Below are 27,375 nucleotides of genomic sequence, written 5' to 3'. Positions count from 1 at the left end.
TAGAAAACTTGCTTTAAACTATAACATTTTCTCTACGCCCCATGGCAAAATGTGTAGAATTGCAGGAAATGAACATTAAAAATGTAATTTTTCTCTCCACCGTCAAGAGGTGGCCACTGAAATGTTTGCAAATCTTGCGTAGGGCACCCAAAAGGCTGCGTAGGGCACCCTGTGCAAGCGAGTGCTACGTGCATGGGTGGTGTATGTGTGTATATTTTTAAGACAGTATGCACACTCATATACATGCACACATATGCATGCACGTGTAACGACGCAGACGACGTGCGCCATGCCGGAGGGCATTGGCCCCCTGCCATATCCAGCCCTCAGAGAGTTGTAGATACACCCGCAGTTTACCCGCGCTTCATTGGTCTATTTTGTTTGACGGCCCTCCGATCTACATTTGTTAGTTGACACAATTGGTCCAGCATGGTCTTGGTTTGGCCGGGGTAGGCCGTTATTGTAAATAAGAATTTGTTCTTAACTGACTTGTCTAGTTAAAGAAAGTTTAAATTAAAAATAAAAATAAATAAAAATTCACTCATGTTCACACACACACAAACGCACACAGACAAAAACACACACTCACCACAAAACGTAAAGGTTTGCACACAATAAACAAATCATATTTTATACAGAAAATCTCGCCAATGGGATAAATACAGAAAAATAACTATTATGAGTGTTTTATGTGACTTTTATTGCATTGCAAGGCAGCAATACCTTATTGTGAAGAGAGGTAGAGACGACATCTGTAGAGAGTTCACAAGGTCAGGTCTGAAGCCTGACATCATGGCTTGAGTATGCCAAGTGAAAACATATGCTGGCGAAGCCCAGCAATAAACCATTAATTTATGGGTGTTAACAGTTGACTTAACCCCTGAGTGCCACCCATCAAACCAACACAGAGGAACATCAAGGAGCACTCACCCAGGCCACTCACCACCTCTACTGCCCCCCCCCCCCCCCCCCCCCCCTCTGATGAATAATAGCTTTCCTCAGGAAGAGAGATATGCAGGAGGGGGACAATGTATCAGGGGTCCATGTGAAAAAGTGTTAGTATAGCAAGTAAAGAACTTATGTAATGTTGTCATACATGTTCTGACATCAGACACAGCTGTATTTTGGCTGATCAATCATTTGTGTGTTATGGTAAATGGCACAGTGAAGTGTGTAAAAACTTCAACAATGTTGCAGAATTGTAAGTAGAGAGGTGTTAAGTTCATACGTTTTGTTTGGATGTAAACTTATCCTCACGTCTTTTGAAGTCATTGCCATCTATTTTGGAGCGTGTCATTTCAAGTTTTGCCTTGCTATAAGTTTTGTGGCCATAATAACATGTTTCAAGACCAGTGAGCCACAAGCCCAGAAGTTCAGAAGTAGCCTAGAGAAGAAGAAAAAACAGTCCTGCCCTTTCTGAAGATTTCCTGTTTCATGAAAAGTGCATACATACCGTCTGACTCATATACGGCAAGTTCTGCCTGAACTATTTACTTTTCTAACCGGAGGCTGTTTGAGAGACGCATGAGAGCAACAGGCAGACCGAAGAAAATCCGAAGAACGTCTCGAATTAAAGTCTGGATATTTACTATTATCAAGGCTTTAGTAAATGAAAAGAAGAGGAGTTTATAGTCCGTTTCTAAATGGAGCTACTTCGTTTTTCCCCTTTCTGGTGGGGAACGATAATGTTTGGTAGTATTCTTCTAGAACAGAAAAGTGAGTTATACGTTTATTTAAAGTAACCTATGAATGTTGGTAGTTGGTTAGTGTTATCGAGGTAATCAAGTAATTATTGAAACATTTATGAGGTTGTTGTAACGAACGTTGACACACGTTTCTTCAAAATCGTCATTCAGATTTTTGTAGCAGGTGGTCAAACATAAGCCATACATAAAACTATACATTTTGGTGGAAGGCAAAATGTTCAGCTCATTTGAGCTAAATCTCGCAAAGATATTGCCTGGTGTTACTGCAATTTGTATGCATAGTAGTATTTAATGTATACAAACTACGCAGTCAGTGTTGTTCAATATCAGGAATTCAGGAACGGCGGTACATTTTATACCCAAATCCTAATTTCTTACTAAAGCGGGGTTGGAGTTTATGAACATAATGTATATGTTCCATAATTCAAGTGAGCACTAGTATTTTCCAAGAGGAAATCACATCAGAAAAGCATTTGAGTGTGTAGCATGATGTTTTTGTAAAGAGGAAGTAGTATATGTTGTGTATTAAAGTGGTTGCTTAACACAGTGGAAGGAGGTCTAGCTACGCCACCTGTTGCAGTAGAAAACATGCAGGTTCGTCCTACCAATGGGACTTTTCATGCTGATGTGCGTTGTTGACACTGGATGTTGGAATTATATTTGGTCTATCATTTGCGAGGTAGACATATCAGAAATTGTCATCTATTTGCCTCTGTCTCCAACTCCAAACATGTCCCATTGGTACCAAACAGCTTTGACTTCTAATAATCCTCTCTCCCCCACATCTGCAATTATATTTTGCCCTGGGTGACAATTACCAGCATTCATCCACACTAAAGCCCGCCTCCTTGGGCTTAAATAACATACACTTTGAGAGGAGTTTTTCTAATGATATAATTACTCCTAACTCTACCACCTCTCTCTCTACTACCAGCTCTCAGCCCAAGTTCATTCTTAGCTGTTCTGTTATAAATCTATAACACACTACAAACCACTTCAGGCCAAATTCAAAATTCTACTCCTCTGCAGAATTTAAATGTAATGCCTTTATTTGTTTGCTTAAGATTTAGCAAGTCAGACATGTACACTACACCCTAGAAATAGCAATAACAGAATGTAGCCTAGTATCCCTCTGCAATATCCTGACACCGTGTTTACTTCACTGTCTGTACTGCCTTATGAATGCTGCCAGCTGCAGTGGATGTGGCTTCTCTCGATCTGCTCCAGTTACTCTGGTTTTCAGACTTGTAGGTTGAATAATCTGCTCCAGTTACCCTGGTTTTCAGACTTGTAGGTTGAATAATCTGCTCCAGTTACCCTGGTTTTCAGACTTGCAGGTTGTATGATCTGCTCCAGTTACCCTGGTTTTCAGACTTGTAGGTTGAATAATCTGCTCCAGTTACTCTGGTTTTCAGACTTGTAGGTTGAATAATCTGCTCCAGTTACCCTGGTTTTCAGACTTGTAGGTTGAATGATCTGCTCCAGTTACCCTGGTTTTCAGACTTGCAGGTTGAATGATCTGCTCCAGTTACCCTGGTTTTCAGACTTGCAGGTGGAATGATCTGCTCCAGTTACCCTGGTTTTCAGACTTGCAGGTGGAATGATCTGCGCCAGTTACCCTGGTTTTTAGACTTGCAGGTGGAATGATCTGCTCCAGTTACCCTGGTTTTCAGACTTGCAGGTTGTATTTCTGTTGCTTTAAGCCGCAGCTCTACTCCACCCTGCAGATTGGGAACAGCTACAGTAGGCGTTTTGTCCTGGTACAGGAGTACAACATTCTCTCCTAAGTCAGTAGCCTTGATATTCTCTGGCATAGAGTAATACAGTATACTACTGCACTGTGAGGAAGTTGGAGGGCAGAGAACCGTATTTGCTCTCTCTCCTCTACCGACTTTAGAGAGAGAAGGTTGATTATTTTGACATGGTTGGTCACGTGACCTGACAAAGTGGCTCTATCAGGTTCGCCCCCTGCCAGCCGGTCAAATACAGCGGAGACCCAGGCTGCGTCCCAAATGGTGCCCTATTCTCTATATAGTAAACTACTTTTGACCATTGCCTGATCAAAACTAGTGCTTTACATAGGGAATAGGCTGTCATTTTGGACACAGGCCCAATCCTCACTCATTTCGCTTGGCTGAACTTAGCTCTCGGCGACTGAAATTCTTCGAGAGGAAATCCTCGAGCTGCACATGCAGACAGGCCTAGTTGACGGTCAATAATCCACTTTCACTATTGGTTGTGTCACGAGGACGCTGCTGATGCAAGTAAAAGGTTGGACTTTCTCTTCCTGTTTGTGCAGTCTATCATACTTCAACGTGTGGTTATGTGGTAGTGATGTCATTCAGTGTGTAAGATCTCTCCCTCCATCTCTTTTCACTTCATTTCACCTCATCTCTGTTTTAACAATTAGGAGCGTCTGATTTTGGTCCGTTACTGTTTTTATTCATGCTAAAGACACTCCATAAAGGTCTGGAAGGAGAGCAAATGGGGAAAAAAGGGGAGTGATCTGGCAGTTAGGTGCAAAATCTCTCTCTTTCTCTCGCTCTTGCATTTTCTTTCTCTCTTGCTCTCACTTTCCAACCCCTCAGTGAGAAAGTCCTGAAGATTGTTGGATCCTTCCTACCTTACCAAAGTGGACTGTTTGGGGGCTAGAGTTGATTTTATGTTCAAAATGTGCTGTCCACATGTTATTGCGACAATTAAGTAACTACAGAAAAACATTTATGTAAGGTAATCAACCGTTCACTGGCGCCCTCCAAAGCATAACTCTCTGAATTATGATTAGCTTTTGTAACAGGTGGACAAACATAACCCAGCAATAGTAAATTACACATTTTTGCTGGAAGGGGACTATGTTCCTCTCACCAACGATACAGTATGGCTATTCACTAAACAGACAGTATGTGTGTCCAAAATGGCACCCTGTATGCCCTTTATAGTGCACTACATAGTGAATAGGATGCCATTTCACACGCAGACAGTGTGTAAAGTTGGACCAAGTCTTCATACGATAACACGACCCCTGTGGGGTTGGGACTGAATAATGCTTGCACACATAGATAAAGTCAAGAGAGATTTTTTAATTTGTTTAATTTAACTAGACAAGTCAGTTAACAAATTCTTATTTACAATGACAGCCTACCCCAGCCAAACCGGACCAATTTTGCACGGTCCTACGGGACTCCCGATCACAGCCGGGAATTGAACCAGGGACTGTAATGACACCTGAGATGCAGTGCCTTAGACCGCTGCGCCACCCGGGAGCCCTAAAGATAGAGATAGAGATGTCCTCTCCCCATCTCGCAGCCAAAAGATCCCCGTTCCCACATACTTCACTATGGTGATTGTGGTGAAAACAGAAATTCCTCATACTCATTGCGATTGGAAGAGTTCAATTCCAGATGTTGCCATGTGTCTGAGATTTGTATTCTCTTACATCAGCCAAACAGTAGCATGCAGTCTAATGGTTATCAAGAGCAGCCCACACAGTGCAAGGACAGGTAGATAACTAATATCATTTATTTGGATGTAAAACATGTGGCGCACACACACGCAAATCAAATCAAACTTTATTTGTCACATGCGCCGAATACAACAAGTGTAGACTTTACCGTGAAATGCTTCTCTTACAAGCCCTAACCAACAGTGCAGTTCAAGAAGAGTTGAGAAAATATTTACCAAGTAGACTAAAATAAAAAGTAATAATTAAAACGAACACAATAAGAATAACAATAATGAGGCTATATACAGGGGGCACCGGGTACAGAGTCAGTGTGCAGGGGTACAGGCTAGTTGGGGTAATCTGTACATGTTGGTGGGGGCGAAGTAACTATGCATAGATAACAAACAGTGAGTAGCAGCAGTTTACAAAAGGGAGGGGGGGGGGGTCTATGACTTGGGTGACTGGAGTCTCTAACAATTTTACGGGCTTTCCTCTGACACCACCTATTATATAGGTCCTGGATGGCAGAAAGCTTGGCCCCAGTGATGTACTGGGCCGTTCGCACTACCCTCTGTAGCGTCTTACGGTCAGATGCCGAGCAGTTGCCATACCAGAAGGTGATGCAACCGGTCAGGATGCTCTCGATGGTGCAGCTGTAGAAGCTTTTGAGGATCTGGAGACCCATGCCAAATATTTTCAGTCTCCTGAGGGGAAAAGGTTTTGTCGCGCCCTCTTCACGACTGTCTTGGTGTGTTTGGACCATGATAGTTCGTTGGTGATGTGGACACCAAGGAACTTGAAACTGTCAACCCGCTCCACTACAGCCCCGTCGATGTTAATGGGGGCCTGTTCGGCCCGCCTTTTCCTGTAGTCCACGATCAGCTCCTTTGTCTTGCTCACATTGAGGGAGAGGTTGTTGTCATGGCACCACACTGCCAGTTCTCTGACCTCCTCCCTATAGGCCGTCTCATCGTTGTTGGGGATCAGGCCTACCACTGTTGTGTCGTCAGCAAACTTAATGATGGTGTTGGAGTCCTGTTTGGCCACGCAGTCGTGTGTGAACAGGGAATACAGGAGGGGACTAAGTACACACCCCTGAGGGGCCCCAGTGTTAAGGATCAGCGTGGCGGACGTGTTGTTGCCTACTCTTACCACCTGGCGGCGGCTACCGACTTCATGGCTACCGACGTGAGTTCCACGGGGTGGTAGTCATTTAGGCAGGTTACATTCGCTTCCTTGGGCACAGGGACTATGGTGGTCTGCTTGAAAAATGTAGGTATTACAGACTCGGTCAGGGAGAGGTTGAAAATGTCAGTGAAGACACTTGCCAGTTGTTCCGTGCATGCTTTGAGTACATGTTCTGGTAATCCGTCTGGCCCAGCGGCTTTGTGAATGTTGACCTGTTTAAGGTTTTGTTCACATCAGCTACCGAGAGCGTTATCACACAGTCATCCAGAACAGCTGGTGCTCTCGTGAATGCTTCAGTGTTGCTTGCCTCGAAGTATGCATAAAAGGCATTTAGCTCGTCTGGTAGGCTCGCGTCACTGGGCAGCTCACGTCTGGGTTTCCCTTTGTAGTCCATAATACTTTTCAAGCCCTGCCACTTCCCACGAGCGTAAGAGCCGGTGTAGTCGAGTTAAAGGCTAGAGTTGCCGCTTTCAAGGAGCGGGACACTAATCCGGACGTTTATAAGAAATCCCGCTATGCCCTCAGACGAACCATCAAACAAACAAAAAATACAGGATTAAGATTGAATCCTCTTACGGCTCTTACGCCGGTGTAGTAGGATTCAATCTTAATCCTGTATTTTTTGTTTGTTTGATGGTTCGTCTGAGGCCATAGCGGGATTTCTTATAAACGTCCGGATTAGTGTCCCGCTCCTTGAAAGCGGCAACTCTAGCCTTTAACTCGATGCGGATGTTGCCTATAATCCATGGCTTCTGGTTGGGATATGTACGTACAGTCACTGTGGGGACGACGTCGTCGATGCACTTATTGATGAAGCCGATGACTGAAGAGATGTACTCCTCAATGCCATTGGATGAATCCCTGAACATATTCCAGTCTGTGCTAGCATAACAGTCCTGTAGTGTAGCATCCGCGTTATCTGACCACTTCCGTATTGAGCGAGTCACTGGTACTTCCTGCTTTAGTTTTTGCTTGTAAACAGGAATCAGGAGGATAGAATTATGGTCAGATTTGCCAAATGGAGGTCAGGGGAGAGCTTTGTATGCATCTCTGTGTGTGGAGTAAAGGTGGTCTAGGGTTAGTTTTTCTCTGGTTGCACATGTGACATGCTGGTAAAAATTTGGTAAAACTGATTTAAGTTTCCCTGCATTAAAGTAATCTGCCACTAGGAGCGCCGTCCTAGACTAGACTTTAAACACACAAATGCGCACACACACACATTTATACACTCTATTATTTATCTATTTCGCTGTCTCTCTCTCTCTCTCTCTCTCTCTCTCTCTCTCTCTCTCTCTCTCGCTCTCACTCACAAACACACACTCCGACATTATCTCCTGCTTTTTGATATTCCCAAAGTGAATTGGCAAGACAGCAACTAATCAAATGTGCAAATTAGAGACTACTCGACTGAAAGATATACTGATGTTCAATGTTCCCTTTGCTTGTTTTTTTGTCTGTCTAGTGGTTGTCTCAGTAGAGATGACTATCAAACACACACAGGCACTCATCACACCACTGAGTCTGAGTGTGAAGTCAAGTCTGAACACGACCATAGTAGATAGATGGCACTGCAGAATGTGCTGATTGTTCACACAGTAGAATATGCGCTCGAGGGAAATAGTTTACATATGGTTGAAAAATGAATGTACATGTTACACTGTAATGAATGAATTGGAGAAGAGCACATGAACACAAATGTATCACTTGCTTTGAAAACTGTCTTTTGGAATAATTATTCTTAGAGACGTAGTACCGAAGGGAACATTCCTTTTGGTCTATTTCACATATTCTTTTCAAAGTGAAATTGTCAAGTCTCTCCCTAATGATACATTCCTTCACGTAGTCTGGACTGAGATGTGAGGTTAATGTTTCACTGTACTCACTGATATACCACACGCCAAACTCTTCCAGTGTAGGAGAGGTTCAGATTAATATGTAATATATTAGATGAGAAAGTTCGCCTTTGTAATGTTTGTAGCCTTTTGTTTGTCTGTGTAGTTGGAGGGAAATGTCAGTTTCCTAAGTCGAGCAAAGTTATCATCTTCTCTGGGTCAATACAGTTTAGGCCCATTTAAGAAAGCAAATAATGACTGGGGTTCAAGCCAAAACATTTAAAGGGGATTTCCATTTGAGCCAACATCTGCAGCGTTTACCTCGAATGCTATCTCCGCGAACACGGTAACATTGCCTTTAAAAGCTGTATTCGAGCGCAATCAAATTTAATCCCGGTCAAATGTCTTATCTTGGCTGCAGTGAAGAGTGAACATATTTCACAACACATGAGTAACCTAAATAGACAAACTATTGACTGCTTTACGAAACAGTATCCCTTTATAAACGATCAATCTAATGTCTTTCCCCCTATCTCTTTGTGTCTCCACCTCAGTGGCCTCATCAATGACTATGCTGAAGCTGAAGCGTCTGTGTAAGTTCTGTGACGTTGAGTCTACCAGCTGTACGGGCACAGGGAGCTGTATGACCGACTGTAGCATCACATCCATCTGCCCCCATCCAGAGGACGTGTGTGTCAGCATTTGGTGAGTGACTACTGCACCCCTCATCATCTCTCATTGGGAGTTGGAATGACCTTTAAACTTGACCTTAGGAGAGCATGCTGGGTAGTGGGTACGTGTGTGACAAAGCAGAAATTAATCATCTTTCTTTGTCATTTAAAAACTAAATTTGCCGTGAACAAGGTTTAGTTAACCCCACCAAATATCGTTGTGAAATTTGCCTTGTGAATGTAGAAAAAGTGGAGAACTAGATTTGGCCTCCTGTTCGAAGCTGAAGGCAATACCACATTATCTCATCACATTCATAGCATTCGGAGCTGAAGTCAGTTGAACTCCTAACGCCATGTTCACAGCAACACCTCTTAAAAAGGGTTTCACTACATACGCTCCACACCACCTAGCAGGAGACCTGAGGAGCCCATTTGTAGGTCCATTTGTGCACCTTCAGGATTATTCACTGCACGTGCACGGTGGTATTTTGGAACTGGGGGATACATTCTGTACAACCTAACCTGACCCCTGTTTCAAAGCATTACCCTAATGCTTAGACTGTGTTATGTACATTTTTAAACGTTTTTATTACTGTATTTATCACTAGCTTAAATGTTCTCTCTGTTTAATAAATATGAATTGGAGTGGAACTAATGGCTCCTGTTGTCTTGTTTCCAGGAGGAAGAAAGACGACAATGTCACCATAGACACGATATGCCACAACCCAGCCCATAAGCTGCATGGTCTGGTGCTGGAGGACTATAACAACAGCAAGTGTGAGATGAGGGAGAGGAATGGCATGGGTTCCCAGTTCTTCATCTGCTCCTGCTCCGAGGACGAGTGCAACGACCACATTTTCTTCACCCCCTGTGAGTCCCTATATAGGGTTATGTCACCTGTTATGTCATGCCCAAGATTGCCTTTTGTTGGCGTTATGATTGGTTAAACGAGTGCAACGACCGTGTCTTCTTCACCTTCTGTGAGTCCCTATGTGATGCTATGTCACCTGTTATGTCATGGCTAAGATTTTGTTATGTAGTTTACTAACACTTTTGACGTAACTCACACATGTTCTTCTACCATATGTTGTAATAAACGCTTATGCAATTCCTTATTAGGTTGTCATGTAAGGTGTCACATGAATGCTAACGTGTGTACTGTTGTACACCCACCAAATACAAGATTGTAAACAGGTTCCGCATCGCCGAGGCCTTTTGGCTGTAGTCTTTCGTTATAATTTTGGAATCAAATGTATTTTGACTACAGCATCCAAGCAGTAATAACACAGAGATACATTTTCAAGACTTGACTTTCCGTAGCCCAAAGTTAAAAGCATCTGCACATCGGGAACATCGATGTCATGGAAAAACATTTCCCCTCACTGTGGAAGATGGATAGCTCTGCTGCACACTGTCTAACCTCATGTTCACAGCATACCATATGACCACGCTGATATGACAACACTGATATGACAACATGTAACAGAAATGAATGGGGAAAAAATCAGCTTGTGCCATGTATTAATACAATCGATATTGTCAAACCTGGCCCTAAGCGGGGTTAGTAACTAGGAAGCCCTTCCTTTGTCGGCCGTATCTGCTGAGAGATGGCAGAGGCACAGGGACAGGTTTGTTGTGACGGATCGCCTCTCTCTCTCTCGCTCTGAGAAAAAGAAAACAAACTCCGCTGAGGCCACGGTGGAAGATTTCAGACATGTGGTTTCCTGTCTGAAAAAAAGGAGCGAGTGAGTGAGGGCTTGACGGGTACTTGCTGCTCTGTATACACAGAAACATTCATAGACACACAAACACACAAATGCACGCACACACACACACGCACACACACACAATCCTCCACTGCCAAACATGTTCCTAATATCTCTGTCTGTATTTATAGAACCCCAGCAGCACTTGTCACAGTCTGCCTGTTCAGACAACGTGTTAATGACTCATTTACCACCCTTTAAATCCTAACTGATCTGGGGTCTGGAATTTCGCGTGACACGTTGCGTTTTATTACCGTTTTCTACGAGACTTCTGCCATCCCCAGAAATAGGATCATAAACATAGCATATACATAAACGTTCACCAGATTACTCTGTCTAGCAGACACCGACATCACTCCGTAAAAGTATAAGAATCAGACATAGACTAGGTCTATAAAGGGAACACAATATGTGGTTGACTTGGGCATGGTTACAGCCTATTTGTGTGTTTAACAGACCAGCAAGCTAACTTCAGCTTCGTCGCTTCCAGATGCTTACTGACATTCTTCATGGAAGTGTTAGGTTCCTCTGCTTTGCTGGAAAGGAGCAGGCTGCGTGGCGCGTAGCAAGATGCTCTGAGACGACATAGCTACTTGACTACTTCCGGTTGATTTTCGAGCGCTGAAGGAGCTGGAGTGTAATGTACAGTATGATGTTCAAGTGCAACTGAACTGTCAAAACGTCAAAGTATAGGCTACTGCACACGTCATGTATCCCCCATAGTCCTTTGTGATCATAGTTTTTTATGCAGTGGGCTCTTAATAAGTTCAATCAACAAACAGACTATTCTTTGATCTTCACCTTCGTGGCCAGTCCAGCTACTCATAGTGAGTGAAAAGGTCATTGTGAAAATATGCTCAAGTTTTAGAGCAGAGTATGATGGCTGAAGAGTTCTAATATTGCAGAGGTGGATCATTTTAAAAGTATTGTAGAATATACCTAACTAGGGGGGTGGGCCAACTGTATGTTACAGAATAGGTATATTCTACAATATTTCAACTGAATAGGCAATGTATTGCAAAACTAATCGATAACATCTACCCTGTTGTATCTTTTCCTCTCGTCTTTCCTCTCCACCCTAGACTCCCTGGACTTCCAGGTGGTGTCGGTGATCCTGGTCAGCCTGGTTCCTCTGCTGGTTCTGGCCGTGCTGGTCATCACATCCTTCTATTGGTACCGCATCTACCACCAGCGCCGCGCCGGTGCCAAGCGCAAGAAGACGCCGCTCGACTTCAGTGATGCCCACGCCATCATGATGGACGACGACGGCTCGGACAGCAGCTCCACGCACGCCAACAACCTCAACCACAACACGGAGCTCCTCCCCATCGAGCTGGACGCCCAGGTGGGCAAGGGCCGCTTCGCCGAGGTCTACAAGGCCAAGCTGAAGCAGGGCGCCGCGGGGGCCGGCGAGCACTTCGAGACCGTTGCCGTCAAAATTTTCGCAGACGAGGAATATGCCTCGTGGAAGAACGAGAAGGACATCTTCTCGGATGCCGACCTGCGCCACGAGAATGTCCTGCACTTCCTGACCGCAGAGGACCACAAGGTGGAGAAACAGTATTGGCTGATCACGGCCTACCACCCCCGGGGCAACCTCCAGGAGTACCTGACGCGCCACGTCATCAGCTGGGACGACCTTTGGGTGCTGGGCGGGTCGCTGGCAAGGGGCGTGGCCCACCTACATAGTGACCACACGTTGTGCGGACGCTACAAGGTGCCAATCGTCCACCGGGACATCAAGAGCTCCAACATCCTGGTGAAGGGGGACCTCACCTGTGTCCTGTGTGACTTCGGACTGGGTCTGCGTCTGGACAACTCGCTGTCTGTGGACGAGCTGGCCAACAGTGGGCAGGTACAGATTCTTCTCTCCTGTCTCTCCTTTCCACTCACGGTGCATCCAAAATGGTACCATATTGCCTATGATTAGTGCGCACTATATAGGGAATAGGGTGCCATTTCAGACTGGCTTGCTTACCCATGCGGGCTCCTCTTCTGGACAACAGATTAGTAATATCCATAGAGGAAGTGCTGCTAGGACTTTTTGTTTTATTACAGTCACTAGGCAAACCGGGCTGATGGAGTTCTAATAGAACCATTAGACTGTTGTACAGCAGTAGGACAGGGTCGTTGTGACGTTGTGATGAAACGTAGTCATCGTGAGCTTCTTTAGAGGGTGCCCCTTTGGTGTCTAATGCACCCATTGCCTCTTCGCAGTGTCTTATAATACAGTGGGGGCAAGAAAGAGGGAAGACATGTATCAGACCAGGCTGTCAGTTAAAATTGCAGTTGAATTGTAGTGGTGCATGGTACTGTACAGTACTACCTCTGGAAGCAATCATGCATATTCTACTGTAAATAGCATTAGAATAGAGTTGAATATAACAGAACAGAATACAATAGAACAGAACAAAACAGAGTAGAATAGAAAATAATAGAATAGAATAGAATAGAACAGAACCGGTTTGATAATATCCACTGAGTAGGCTAACATCTTGTCCTTGTTGGTCTTACCCTACAGGTGGGCACTGCCAGGTACATGGCCCCTGAGGTGCTGGAGTCCAGGATCAACCTGGAAAACATTGAGTCGTTCAAGCAGACAGACGTTTACTCCATGGCCCTGGTACTGTGGGAGATCACCTCCAGGTGCAACGCCATTGGAGGTAAAGTAAAACCACATGACGTCTGACCAATCACGTGAAGGAGCTGCTTTAGACTGTAGCCAATTGATTTTTATTTGTGACCTTGTGTAAGTGATATAGAGTAGGTGTACTTCTCCGTAAAAGGTGCCCGCAATTGTAGTCACACATTCCTGAAATTCCTTCAGGACCTTGACAAAATGTTTGTGAAAAATACAGGTGTTCACTGTTAAATAATCACAGGTTTGTTTATCTGAAGGTAGTCATGACTAGGGCTGTTACGGTGACCGTATTACCACCACACCGGCAGTCACAAGTCAGGACGGCAGTCAAACTCCACATGACCGTTTTGTCACGGTAATTAGGCTTCTCCAAGCTCTGATGCTGCTGATTGATGGTCATTAGTAGCCTACCAAACTTGCTAACTGGCCAGTACTCCGCGCTCTATTGTCCCTCTAGTCACTCTGACATCAATGCAAATGTGTTAGAAAATCGAATCAAACTATTCATGAGAGCCCATGAGCTCATGTTGCGCAACATTTCTATAGGCTATGCAATTGCGTGAGAAAACAGAGTGATGGCCTCTATTAGAATGAGGAGGATCCCATCAACTTTCAATAGGCTAGGCCTACTATATTTATTTCTCGACATTCCTAATATGAAGCACATTGCTTCTCTTTTCAGCCTACCTGCATGAACATAAACCATGGGAATAGTGTCCTGCATTCACTATTTAAATATACTGTAGGTGCATGATAGAGAAGTGCATGATAACGGTCCATTCTAAATCAATTTCACTCATATATCATTTAGTATATGTAAAGACAATAAATCAAGAATAGTCTGATGGGTCACAATATTAGCCTTTCACTTGTGAGTGATATATTATCACTTGTGAATGATGTCCAGCTTAAGGCAAGAAACAGCGCATGCCTTTTTTTGCGACTTTATCAAATCAAAATCGTCAGAAGTCATATACAGAAACCCAGCCTAAAACCCCAAACAGCAAGCAATGCAGATGTAGAAGTTTTTCCGTTGGCTAGGAAAAACTTTCTAGAAAAGCAGGAACCTAGGAAGAAAGCTCTAGGCTCTGAGGGGTGGCCAGTCCTCTACATGGCCATTAATTCCAGATTGTTCTTCAAGATGTTCAAACGTTGATAGATTATCAGCAGGGTTAAATAATAATCATAGTGGTTGTAGAGGGTGCAACAGGTCAGCACCTCAGGAGTAAATGTCAGTTGGCCATTCATAGCCGAACATTCCGAGGTCAAGACAGCAGGTGTGGTTGAGAGAGAGTGAAAACAACAGGTCCGGGACAAGGTAGCACATCCTGTGAACAGGTCAGGGTTCCGTAGCTGCATTATGAACAGTTGAAACTTGAGCAGCAGCACGGCCAGGTGGATCGGCGGACAGCCAAGAGCCATGATCCTAGGGCTCAGGTCCTTTGGGAGGGAGGGAGGGAGGGAGTGAGAGAGAGAGAGAATTATAGGGAGCATACTTAAGGTCACACAGGAAACCAGATAAGACATGAGAATTACACTTGATATAACAGACTGAACCTAGCCACCCTGAATATAGACTATTGCAGAATAGATACTGGAGGCTGAGACGGGGGGGGGGGGGGGTCGGGGGACTAGGGCCCCGTCCAACGATACCCTCGGACAGGGCCAACCAGGCAGGATATTACCCCGCTCACTTTGCCAAATCACAGTTCCCACACCACACGAGGGATATCAACAGACTACCAACTTACTACCCTGAGACGGATGAGTATAGCCCACTAAGATCTCCCCCACAGCACGAGCCCGAGGGGGTGCAAAACCGGACATGAAGATCACGTCAGTGACTCAACCCACTCATTTAATGTCCTTTTTTTTTGTAATCCCTATATAGTTTTTTTAATTTATTTTTTATGCCGAGGTCCTTCAAAGGTTTATTTGAGACAAATGTACAACCATCAAGATGAATTGTCAGATCCAACAGCAGAGTCGCACACCTCATGTAGCCTAGCCCATAGGCCTATATGTTTTGATAACTTCTCCCAACGTTTGTATCACAACTAAAGTAACATAAATAACTCTAAATTAAGCATGTAGAAGTACCAGTTTCTTTGTTAACCGTTCAACACAGAATAGCCGCCCTCAAATCGTTTGGAGATATTGTATTCTTCATACTATAAAATAATGCCACAGATTTGTATTTATATTTTTGTACCCCTTTTTCAATGTTGCCTCATTGCTGCAACTCCCCAACGGGCTCGGGAGAGGTGAAGGTTGAGTCATGTGTCCTCCGAAACATGACCCGCCAAACCGCGCTCCTTAACCCCGGAAGCCAGCCGCACCAATGTGTCGGAGGAAACATTGTTCAACTGACGACGTAGTCAGCTTGCAGGCACCCGGCCCGCCACAAGGAGTCGCTAGAGCGCACTGAGCCAAGTAAAGCCCCCTCGGCCAAACCCTCCCCTAACACAAACGACTGTGGGCCAATTGTGAGCCGCCCTATGGGACTCGGCCGGTTGTGACACAACCCGGGATCAAACCCGGGTTTGTAGTGACGCCTCAACGGGCTCGGGAGAGGTGAAGGTTGAGTCATGTGTCCTCCGAAACATGACCCGCCAAACCGCGCTCCTTAACCCCGGAAGCCAGCCGCACCAATGTGTCGGAGGAAACATTGTTCAACTGACGACGTAGTCAGCTTGCAGGCACCCGGCCCGCCACAAGGAGTCGCTAGAGCGCACTGAGCCAAGTAAAGCCCCCTCGGCCAAACCCTCCCCTAACACAAACGACTGTGGGCCAATTGTGAGCCGCCCTATGGGACTCGGCCGGTTGTGACACAACCCGGGATCAAACCCGGGTTTGTAGTGACGCCTCAAGCAGTGCCTTAGACCGCTGCACCACTCGGCAGGCCAATGCCACGGAATTCTAAGCAAATCTTGTCTGCTAAATGAACTAGTATAGCCCACAGCCATATGGCATAGCCAGATCAGGGCCTAACATAAGGACAACTCAGAGTATGCTATTCTGTTCTTCTGAAATAGACTACATTTTCTTCATATCATATCAGACCAGTCTAAAATAAATAAGGGATTTATTGTGATGGTGTAGGCTATATTTCATGGATGTATTAAGACTTTTTTAAATGTAGATGCTCCAAAGGTCAGTGGCTTGTAGGCTGTAGGCTTGTAGGCTGTGCGTGGAAGCCAGGAGATGCTAAGTTTGTTTATGTTAATTAATGGTAAATTACCTTGAGACCAGCAGTTATTTGTTTGAATAACACCGGCTGACAAAATGTCATGATGTCCACAGCACTACTCATGACTGCTTAAAGGGGCAATCAGCAATCGCTACATCCATTTTACCCAATGATTCTTGAAGAATATAACTTATAAATGTCTCATGAGCGTAGTTCAAAAAGCCAAAATATAAGCTTGTTTTACTCCAATGTTTGTAAACAAGTTAATGTGAACAAACACTATATAGCCTAAAAAATTGTTAGTTATCATTTTGATATCATGGATGGTCAATCCTTGCATCCATAGGTCTTTCTACGAATTTAGGAGTCGTTACATTTCTCCAGTCCCATCCCTTAGCTTTTTACCAAAACAGGTGCGGGAGTACGTAGACAAAGAAATATCCCAATTCCCCCAGGGCAGTTATTGGGAACATTGCCCTGTGTAGGGTGCTGTCTTTCGAATGGGACGTTAAACGGGTGTCCTGATTCTCTGTGGTCACTAAAAATACTATTGCACCTATTGTAATCTGGCCCTCATACCATCATGGCCACCTAATCATCCCCAGCTTCCAATTGGCTCATTCATCCCCCCTCCCTTCCCCTGTAACTATTCCCCAGGTCGTTGCTGTAAATGAGAATGTGTTCTCAGTCAACTTACCTGTTACAATAAGGGTAAAATAAAACAAATGTGGTGTGGGAACCATTTCAGAGAAACCAAATTGTGTCAAAAACACAATTAATCCTCAGTTAGTTCATAAATGAACAACAGCCTTCCCTTATCTAAGGACCCTTCTTCCTGTTTGCCATCTCTCTGAACAACACGGCCAGGATATGAGAAATGAATATAATTGGGTGACTATCTAATGGGCATCCTACGGCAAGCCACATGGCCATATTTCATGTGACGAGGAAGAATTTGTTTTTCAATCCACTCTGTGTCACTGTGGTCTATCTTGTCTTGCCGGTGATCCCGTTTGACCATTGTGTCAGAACGTTGATCGATCAAATGTTAGTGTTGGTACTCGCCTGCTTCCAGCGTGGCCATTTCCTGTTTCCCCTTTGGTCCCTAGTGGTCCCTTTTACACAGTCAGAGCGGGAGCGCTGCCCCAAAGCCCTCTGAAGGACAACATTGCGGAATGGTCGGGCCTGTTAGACCCTCTCACTTTTTCCTCCATTGGCAGGGGGTGAAGAATATGTGTGCCCTGTGGGTACACCTCTGAAATGAAAATAGTTAATTTCCTGTTTTGCATGGAATGAGCAATGCACACACACACATATTGAAAATACTATATTCAGTTCCATGGAGGGGCAATATTGGTCTTGTTTACATGAGGATGTGCTGTAGCCTAGCTGGTGTCTTGCTGGAGTAGAAAGCATATTTGTGGTGATGATGATGAGTTTTAAGGGAATCTAGGCCCATGATTGGCAAAAGTGAGTAGTGGCTTATGGTTACATTGGTCCAAGAGACCAAGGCATTCCACTGAGTAGGACAACTCAGAAACCGCATGAATGGTTACAATTTTATGTTCATTCATTCATTCGTTCACTCATGAACTCATTCATTCATTCACTTATCGCTCCAAACATTCAGATATTCAGTTATTGTTTCCAATAACTTCTCTCTGGTTTCAGCTTCAAGGCAGTAGACATTCTTTACAGACCCAGGTCGGTCACTATGTCCTCAGGCCTCCACTATCTAGGGCACAGTCTCTCTCCCTTCCTCTCTCTCTCTCAGAAGTCTCTTGTGCTGAAGCATATACTCTATAGTAATAAATACCCCCCCACCACTGCATGATTGCATTACACATTACATACATCCACCATGCATTTAGCTAGTCTCCCACCTTGATACAGCAAGCTGCCTTATTTTGTGTAATAGCGTTACTGTCCTGCACTGACCGTTTGTTTGGGTATTCCCTTGGGGGTAAAATGTTTGCGGAGTTAGAATGACTATCTTATCAAATCTTCTATCTATGTCAGCGAAAGTGGCACTCACAAAACCACAGCACGTGCGTTTTTGTACCACTTGTCATCCGTTCAATAAAAGCTTCCCATGCTATGATCCCAGCTCAGAGTCAATCTTGATGGCATAAAACTCTGCTCACCTGAGAACACACCTGATGGCATGACAGTCCTCTCGACTGAGAAAACGCACACACTTCCCTCTTCCCTACACACAGTCCGACTGACACCTCTCAGTGCATCATTATAATGAGTTGGGAGGCGAAGCCGCGTTGGCTTCCCTGTCTGTCTGCTTCAGCCGCCACCGCCAGACAGATGTCAGAACAGTTCCTGTCGTCTCACGGCCTTGCCTGGCAGACTGCCACATAAACACAGGCAGTCAGTCAGCCACTTTGTCACAGTTTCGGGGCCTTTTGTATAATCTGGGATCTGTCACGCTGTCTGTCACGCGGTACGAACGTGCCTGTCTGTCAACAGTGCCAGTCGCGACCTCGGGGTAGGCAGCAGCAGCCAACACAATGCACAGTTTATCCTCTAAAGTAAAAGTAAGGACAAGTAAAAAGAAAAACTCTGAAAGAAAGTAATAAAAGACAGCGTCCCGGGGCCGTCTCTTTTCCCGAAATGTCTCTCCCATATAATTTGCAGGGCTGGAATGAGGAGCAGGAAAGACGGGAGGGTGTTCCCAGGCGGGGTTAGGGAGGAATGGGAGAACGGTGCTGTTGACCATCCCACTGTAGGAGAAATGCCTCCACTCCCCTGAGGGAGAAGACAGGGTTAGAGTAGAGTGGAGGGCGGCTGCTATCCAGATGTCATGGCCTCACGTCAAGCCTGAATGGGCCCCATGCTGTCTGTCTGTCTGGCTAGCTGTCTGGCAAACTGTCTGTCTGTCTTTTCGGTCTGTCCTTACCCTTACAGAAAAACCACATGATTTGACATGAAATTTAAACTGTGAACTCATGTAAAAAAGTGTTTTTGGAACACTTTTCAGGTGTAGTTTTGTGTTATCACATCTTACTTTAAACGTTGTCACGTGTCATCACCTTAACTTCACATACATGTAAGAGCATGCGATCACATGAAAACGTGTTTTTGGAACACTTCACGTGTTCATGTGAAATTCATGTTTTTTTTCCGTAAGGGTATGTCTTTCTGTCTGTCTGGCTTGCTGGCTGGTTTTCTGTCTGTCTGTCACCCAGGGCTTTAACAACCTGTGAGGAACATAAAACAAGTGTCAGAGCCATCGCCACACGCTTTCATCTTAATCAAAACCATCAGAGGAGAGGAGTATAAAAGAATAGATTATCGCTCTCCAAGAGGGAGGGAGAGAGTGTCGAGCTCCATAGTCAAGCTGTGACTCTTATTGAGACTACAGCATCTCCAACAGATTCCTGCTGCTGTGTTGGCTTCAGATTGCGAAGCAGACTTTTGTTAGCTCAATGAGGATCTGTTTTCTTGAATTATTTAAGATGACTGAAATCCTAATATCTACCAGATAGTGCACAAGAAATTAACCAAAACAAAGTAGTGTATGATGAATACCACATTCCTATGTGCCTGAGGGGTACTGTATGTCTGTGGGTTTACATTGGTCATTCTCTCTTCTCCTTTTCTTTATCTTATTTCAACTTTGATGTGAACTGGCATGTTCTGGTTCAGATACACTCAGGTGGTTCAGATATACTCTGGTGGTTCAGATATACAGTGGCTTGGGAAAGTATTCATCCCCTTTGGCGTTTCTCCGATTTTGTTGCCTTACAACCTGGAATTAAAATAGATTTTTTGGGGGGGGTTTGTATCATTTGATTTACACAACATGCCTACCACTTTGAAAAAACGAAATGTTTTTTGTGAAACAAACAAGAAAAAAGACCAAAAAAACAGAACTTGAGCGTGCATAACTCTTCACCCCCCCAAAATTAATACTTTGTATAGCCACCTTTTGCATCAATTACAGCTGCAAGTCTCTTGAGGTATGTCTCTATAAGCTTGGCTCATCTAGCCACTGGGATTTTTACCCTTTCTTCAAGGCAAAACTGCTCCAGCTCCTTCAAGTTGGATGGGTTCCGCTGGTGTACATCAATCTAAGTCATACCACAGATTCTCAATTGGATTGAGGTCGGACCTTTGACTAGGTTATTCCAAGACATTTAAATGTTTCCCCTTAAACGACTCGAGTGTTACTTTAGCAGTATGCTTAGGGTCATTGTCCTGCTGGAAGGTGAACCTCCGTTCCAGTCTCAAATCTCTTGAAGACTGAAACAGGTTTCCCTCAAGAATTTCCCTGTATTTAGCGCCATCCATCATTCCTTCAATTCAGACCAGTTTCCCAGTCCCTGCCGATGAAAAACATCCCTACAGCATGATGCTGCCACCATGGTATTGGTATTCTCGGGGTGATGAGAGGTGTTGGGTTTGCGCCAGACATAGCGTTTTCCTTGATGGCCAAAAAGCTAAATTTTAGTCTCATCTGACCAGAGTACCTTCTTCCATATGTTTGGGGAGTCTCCCACATGCCTTCTGGCAGACACCAAACGTGTTTGCTTATTTTTTAGTTAAGCAATGTATTTTTTCTGGACACTCTTCCAATAAGCCCAGCTCTGTGGAGTGTACGGCTTAAAGTGGTCCTATGGACAGATACTCCAATCTCTGCTGTGGAGCTTTGCAGCTCCTTCAGGGTTATCTTTGGTGTCTTTCTTGCCTCTCTGATTTAATGCCCTCCTTGCCTAGTCTGTGAGTTTTGGTGGGTGGCCCACTCTTGGCAGGTTTGTTGTGGTGCCATATTCTTTCAATTTTTTTATTAAAGGATTTAATGGTGCTCCGTGGGATGTTCAAAGTTTCAGATATTTTTTTATAACCCAACCCTGATCTGTACTTTCCACAACTTTGTCCCTGACCTGTTTGGAGAGCTCCTTGGTCTTCATGGTGCCACTTGCTTGGTGGTGCCTCTTGCTTAGTGGTGTTGCAGACTCTGCGGCCTTTCAGAACAGGTGTATATGTAATGAGATCATGTGACAGATCATGTGACACTTAGATTGCACACAGGTGGACTTTATTTAACTAATTATGTTACTTCTGACGGTAATTGGTTGCACCAGATCTTATTTAGGGGCTTCATAGCAAAGGGGTGAATACATATGCACGCACCACTTTTCAGGGTTTCTTTTCATTTCACTTCACCAATTTGGACTATTTTTGTATGTCCATTACATGAAATCCAAATAAATATATTTAAATTACAGGTTCTAATGCAACAAAATAGGAAACGCGCCAAGGGGGATGAATACTTTTGCAATTGTAATAAGGTGGTTCAGATATACTCAGGTGGTTCAGATATAGTCAGGTGGTTCAGATATACACAGGTTGTTCAGATATACTCAGGTTGTTCAGATATACTCAGGTTGTTCAGATATACTCAGGTGGTTCACATGCACTCAGATTTTTCAGATACACTCAGGTGGTTCAGATACACTCAGGTGGTTCAGATATACTCAGGTGGTGGCATGCTTGCTCAACCACAGAGTACAGTTTGAACAGGAGTCTCTAGAATGAGCCATAGTAACAAACAGATGACTGGGGCTGCACAGTAACTTAAACATGTCAGGCTCTGAACCAGGAAACCAGACTGAGACCTGATGGTTAATAGCATGAGGGAGAGAGAGGCAGTGTGGTGATGAGATCCAATAAAGACATAACAGTCTGGCCATGAGTCTAAACCTATGGAAACATGTCTGAGCTGCCAAAAATGTACTGTATTAACATTGCAAACCAGCAAGAGGAAATCAGTGGGAAATACCAGAGCGGGAATGTTGAGATATTTTCCTGATTCACTTGTTGAGACTATTTCAGACTTTTCTCATGTCCTATGACAACTCACAGTGATAGAGTGATACAGACAATATGTCAGTTATCATCAACGGCGTTCTTAACAGTTCTAATACAGGTATGTGAGTCAATAGGAAAGGGATATGCTTTAACCCTTTAGACCCCAATAGACTTCTAGAATGCTGCTGTAGTTTGCGGAGAATTTTCGAGATACAACTCATTTTCTCACACGTTTCAAACAAACAGACATAGCTCAAAAACAAAGAACACATGACAAGTACGGGTTAACGTACTTTTAAAGAGCACAACCTCTTCTTTTATATGACGCCACAGTCATGTCAATAGGGAGATTTAGGGAATTAGAGGGAGCATACTTAAGGTCACATAGGACGCCAGATAAGACAGGAGAATTACACCAGATAGGACAGACTGACCATAGCCCCGCAGCACATAGATTATTGCAGCATAGATGCTGGAGGCTGAGACAAGGGGGGGGGGGGGGGCCCTGTCCGATGGGGCCAACCAGGCGGGATATAACCCCGCTCACTTTGCCAAAGCAGCCCCCACACCACTAGAGGGAGATCACCAGACCACGAAGATCTCCTCCACCGCACGAGCCTGAGGGTGCGCAAAACCGAACAAGAAGATCACGTCAGTGACTCAACCCACTGAAGCCGAGTATAGAGGGGAAAAAAACTGGCACGACGTGTCGCACCCCTTCTAGGGACGGCATGGAAGAGCACTAGTAAGCCAGTGACTCAGCCCCCGTAATAGGGTCAGAGGCAGAGAATCCCAGTGGAGAGAGGGGAGCCGGCCAGGCAGAGACAGCAAGGGCGTTTCGTCGCTCCAGTGCCTTGCCGTTCACCTTCGCACCCCTGGGCCAGATTACACTCAATCATAGGACCCACTGAAGAGATGAGTTTTCAGTAAAGACTTAAAGGTCGAGACCGAGTCTTTGTCTCTCACGTGGATTGGCAGACCATTCCATAAAAATGTAGCTCTATAGGAGAAAGCCCTGCCTCCAGCTGTTTTTTTAGACATTCTAGGGCCTGCGTCTTGTGACCGTAGCGTACGTGTAGGTATGTAGGGGCAGGACCAAATCGGAGAGATAGGTAGGAGCAAGTCCATGCAATGCTTTGTAGGTTAGCAGTAAAACCTTGAAATCAGCCCTAGCCTTAACAGGAAGCCAGTGTAGGGAGTAATATAATCAACTTTTTGGGTTCTAGTCAAGATTCTAGCAGCCGTATTTAGCACAAACTGAAGTGTATTTAGTGCTTTATCCGGATAGCCGGAAAATAGAGCATCGCGATAGTCTAATCAAGATGTGACAAAAGCATTAGACTATTGCAATGCTCTACTCTCCGGCTACCCAGATAAAGGGTGTGGACTTAGCGATTCCTATGGCATATTTTGGGAGCTACTGTTTTAGAATTAAGACGATAAACAACATTTCACAATTGTTTTAGAAATTGGCTCCCACTTGTGCTCTTGTTACAGTACCCAGATCCTCTAACGTTATTGCTTTACTCGCTTGAATAATGACAGATGGGCGGGCGGGTGGATGGGTGTATTTCTCTTAAACACTGAAACGAGGGAAATCTTCTTGTCAAAACAGGATGCTCATGCCTGTGGAGTCAGCTGTTGGCCCAAGCCGTGACCTAGCGTCCAATTCCTGTCTGTGTGCATCTGGACTTCCTGTGAGGCCTCTCTTCTGGGCAGGGATCGCCCGTTTCTCAACTGTCAGACAGAATTCACTCAGAATTGAACAGTATTACAGAACTGTACAGGGAAACAGCTCACCAGCTTTAAAGGGCCAATGCAGCAATTTTTATCTCAATATCAAATCATTTCTGCTTAACAATTAAGTACCTTACTGTGATTGTTTTCAATTTAAATGGTCAAAAAGAAACCAAAATAGCTGACCAAAGCTCTATCTGACCAAAACAGGCAGACATTTCAGGAGAAACAGCTCTTCCACTAAAAGAACATTATCATAATTTTCACAATTTCACAGTATTATTCCAACCTCATAGTGTGGAAATATATATAAAACACAGGAAAATCACGTTTTTGTCTGCACTGGGCCTTTCAGTTTCTTAACAGGTCAACTCATCATTGGTTTGATTGCTTGTGGGATTGTGTTAAGAGATGGGAAAGGTTTTCATCGTGATCCATATACCACTGCATTTCCATGTCTTCGTTCCGTTCACAATGGCATTACTAAACTAATGCAAAAGTGAAACAATAGTCGCAGTACAGGTGTTCATTGTGGAAATATTTCTTAATACCACAGTGCCTTTGTCCCCGGAATAACCGTGTTGTTTTCAGTTGGCTCCGTCTCACGACGGTTCCATGTCATTGTACGGGAATGTTTTTGCAATATGGCGCTATTGAGGATAATTGACTTACTCGCATACCATTTTTTTTATCGTCGGAAATCTCCTGGAAAGTGACTCTTAGTTCCATTTCAGCGCTCGGGTTCTCACACAGTTTCCGTCAGACTACTTTAATTACCCCCTTTGGACTTTTCTGAGACAAATGTTTTTTATACAAGAGCTCCACTCTTCATAGTACACTCGCGTTTGATTTGTTGCCTCTACCCAAAGGACAGATCAGATCTATCTGAAGATAAATAGTTCTCTGCATCATCCCAAGCCAACTCTTTTAGTATTCTGCCTGAGTAAACTGTATTCCGGCATAGGGCTTGACGAGTATCTTGGATGCCGCGTTATAAGATAGCTGACACTGAGCCAACGCTGAGTTGGTGAGTTGTTTCAAGCACATTCTCACCGAGACCAAAGGCAATAATATTGACTGTTTTTCTCCGGCAGGTTTTCCCTGGCCCCTCATCCTATAAACCTTTAACATATGTATCTTTTGGACGTCTGTGTCTCTCTGTTTCTGTTTGCGTATACAAACTTTATTGTCTACTTTCATGGAAAATCATATAGTGAGGGTAGAGCTACATTTGAATATAAACAAAACAATACACAGCTCTGTGTGTGTTTGTTTCTGAACCTACCTCTAGTAACCTGTACCATATGAGTGTTTTGACATCTCTATCTCTCTGGCTCCTGTCTCAAATGTACAGCTCTGTGTGTGTTTGTGTACAGAGGTGAAGGACTACGAGCCGCCCTTCGGTAAGGTGAGGGAGCACCCGTGTGTGGAGAGTATGAAGGACAGCGTTCTCAGAGACAGAGGGAGGCCAGAGATCCCCAGCAGCTGGATGAACCACCCAGTAAGTAACAAGGCCTGCTTTCAATATGCACTCACTGACGCATCCTTACACACACGTAGGACTAAATACACGCACACAAACACACACACACGCACATACTGCAGGTGCATAATGCACACATGCGCAGAATAATGATTGCATCATTTACTTGCGCATTCTTCTTTCTTTTTTTTAAACAATAACGAGGATTAGGTTGAAGTTGCCCCAATCACAGATACAGGTTCAGCAATTTTTTTCATAGTATAATCTGATCTTAGATCTGTGATTAGGGCCAACTTCTACTCCAGTATCTGTCTACTGCTGCTGACTATGTGTCTCTGTGCTCCACTGCGCCTCTCTCAGGGCATCCAGGTGGTGTGCGGCACCATAGACGAGTGCTGGGACCACGACCCCGAGGCCAGGCTGACTGCTCAGTGTGTGGCCGAACGCTTCAACGACATGGAGCACCCAGACAAGCTGTCTGGACGCAGCAATTCCGAGGAGAAGATCCCCCAGGACGTCTCTGTGACGGAGATCGAAGAGATTGAGAAGTAGGAAGTATGCCTCAGAAACTACAATGCCCCCTGCTGGGGAGGCTGATAACTACAAGCGACCAAGCAGCTGAGAGAGATTCAAGTGGAGAGTCTGTGTATGTGCTCTGTGTATTTGTCCTGCTTGTGACTCCAAGGAGCAAACAAATTGGATGTGGTGTGTCATGCATGTAAAAGGTAACACGACTGAACAAACCAATCAGAAAGGAAGTGATGGTGTTTTTAAAGATTTACAGCAGTTGCTCCAAAGACGGATCAAGCCATGACTGGACTGGGGGAAATATACAGCCTTCGTAACTAAATACTGTTTGCACTTTATTAATAGCTATGCATACCAAATTGTGTATATTCCGTTACTGTATATTCATGATGACAATACAGTGCAGTTATAGGAAAGAGGGCTACCAATGTGGGAAAGTAAGAGAGCAGTCAGTACTGGTAACACTAATAACATTTTAGCCAGTTTTCGACTGGGTGTTTTTGACATTTTTAAAGGTGGCATTGGATGACAAAAGGGACTGGAGGATGGCGCAATATAAAAAAAGCAAGGTGAACGTTTCATTTCTGGAAATGATAAAAGGACCGAGCTATGCAATCGAAAATGATTCCAGGCCAATAAGCCCAGGGGAATGCTGATATCATATCCCAAGGACTATGAACTGTAAACGAAAGAGTGAATTCAGCCCGAGATGAGAAAAAGGGGAATATAGATATTTTACTCCGAGGAACCCGGAGCTATAAAAGAAAGTGTATTTAATCAACAGAGAATGATAAAGGGAATACAGATATCATAACAAAAGGACAACCGGAAGTACTTTACATGTAGTTTCAGTCCAGCAGTGACTGATACAAGACATTGAAATATAATGACAAGGAAGGGAACTTGATCCTTTCTCAATTAAAGATCTCTAAACCCTGTCTATGTATAACATTAAAAGTCTTAATTAAAGATTTTCAGTATTCTGCTCTTTTAAAGATGGCGTCTTTTCATTTTCTTGGCGCAGGATTAAATGGTTCTCTTTTTCTTGCTGTCGGTCATTCACCTCGACCTAACTTTAGGTCTGCGGTTTGATTGAATAACCTCAGGTAGTGCATGTCCATTCTCCTTTAGCAAAAGGGATACAGTGTCTTCAGCTTGATGTCTACCCACAGTGTTGAAGGCTCACAGTGTGCGGACTACTCCAATGTGTGTACTACTGCCGGACAGGATATTCGGTCAAACCACATTACAGTAATATGTTAGTTCATTTCACTGCCACTCTGAAGTGGAGTTCTATTTCCTTCTCGTCAGAGTTTCCAATGCTGTCACTGGTTTAGTAGACTATAACACAAGGCTCTCTCAGTTTGA

The 27,375-nt window shown here is 44.3% G+C and overlaps 1 protein-coding gene across 1 annotated transcript; it reads left to right on the top strand.

The window, feature by feature from the left end:
• Nucleotides 1-1,414: 1,414 nt before the first annotated feature.
• LOC129831382 (TGF-beta receptor type-2-like) lies at nucleotides 1,415-27,002 on the top strand. The gene is made up of 7 exons (XM_055894735.1): nucleotides 1,415-1,716; nucleotides 8,723-8,873; nucleotides 9,519-9,709; nucleotides 11,688-12,460; nucleotides 13,127-13,268; nucleotides 25,373-25,497; nucleotides 25,840-27,002. The coding sequence occupies exons 1-7, from the start codon at nucleotides 1,644-1,646 to the stop codon at nucleotides 26,029-26,031; spliced, it is 1,647 nt and encodes a 548-aa protein (XP_055750710.1). The 5' UTR covers nucleotides 1,415-1,643; the 3' UTR covers nucleotides 26,032-27,002.
• The last annotated feature ends 373 nt before the right edge of the window (nucleotides 27,003-27,375 follow it).

Source organism: Salvelinus fontinalis, chromosome 32 (assembly GCF_029448725.1).
Source record: "Salvelinus fontinalis isolate EN_2023a chromosome 32, ASM2944872v1, whole genome shotgun sequence".
Lineage (NCBI taxonomy): Eukaryota > Metazoa > Chordata > Actinopteri > Salmoniformes > Salmonidae > Salvelinus > Salvelinus fontinalis.
The sequence above is the reverse complement of the archived record's forward strand: the minus strand, read 5'-3'. Positions and strand labels throughout refer to the sequence as shown.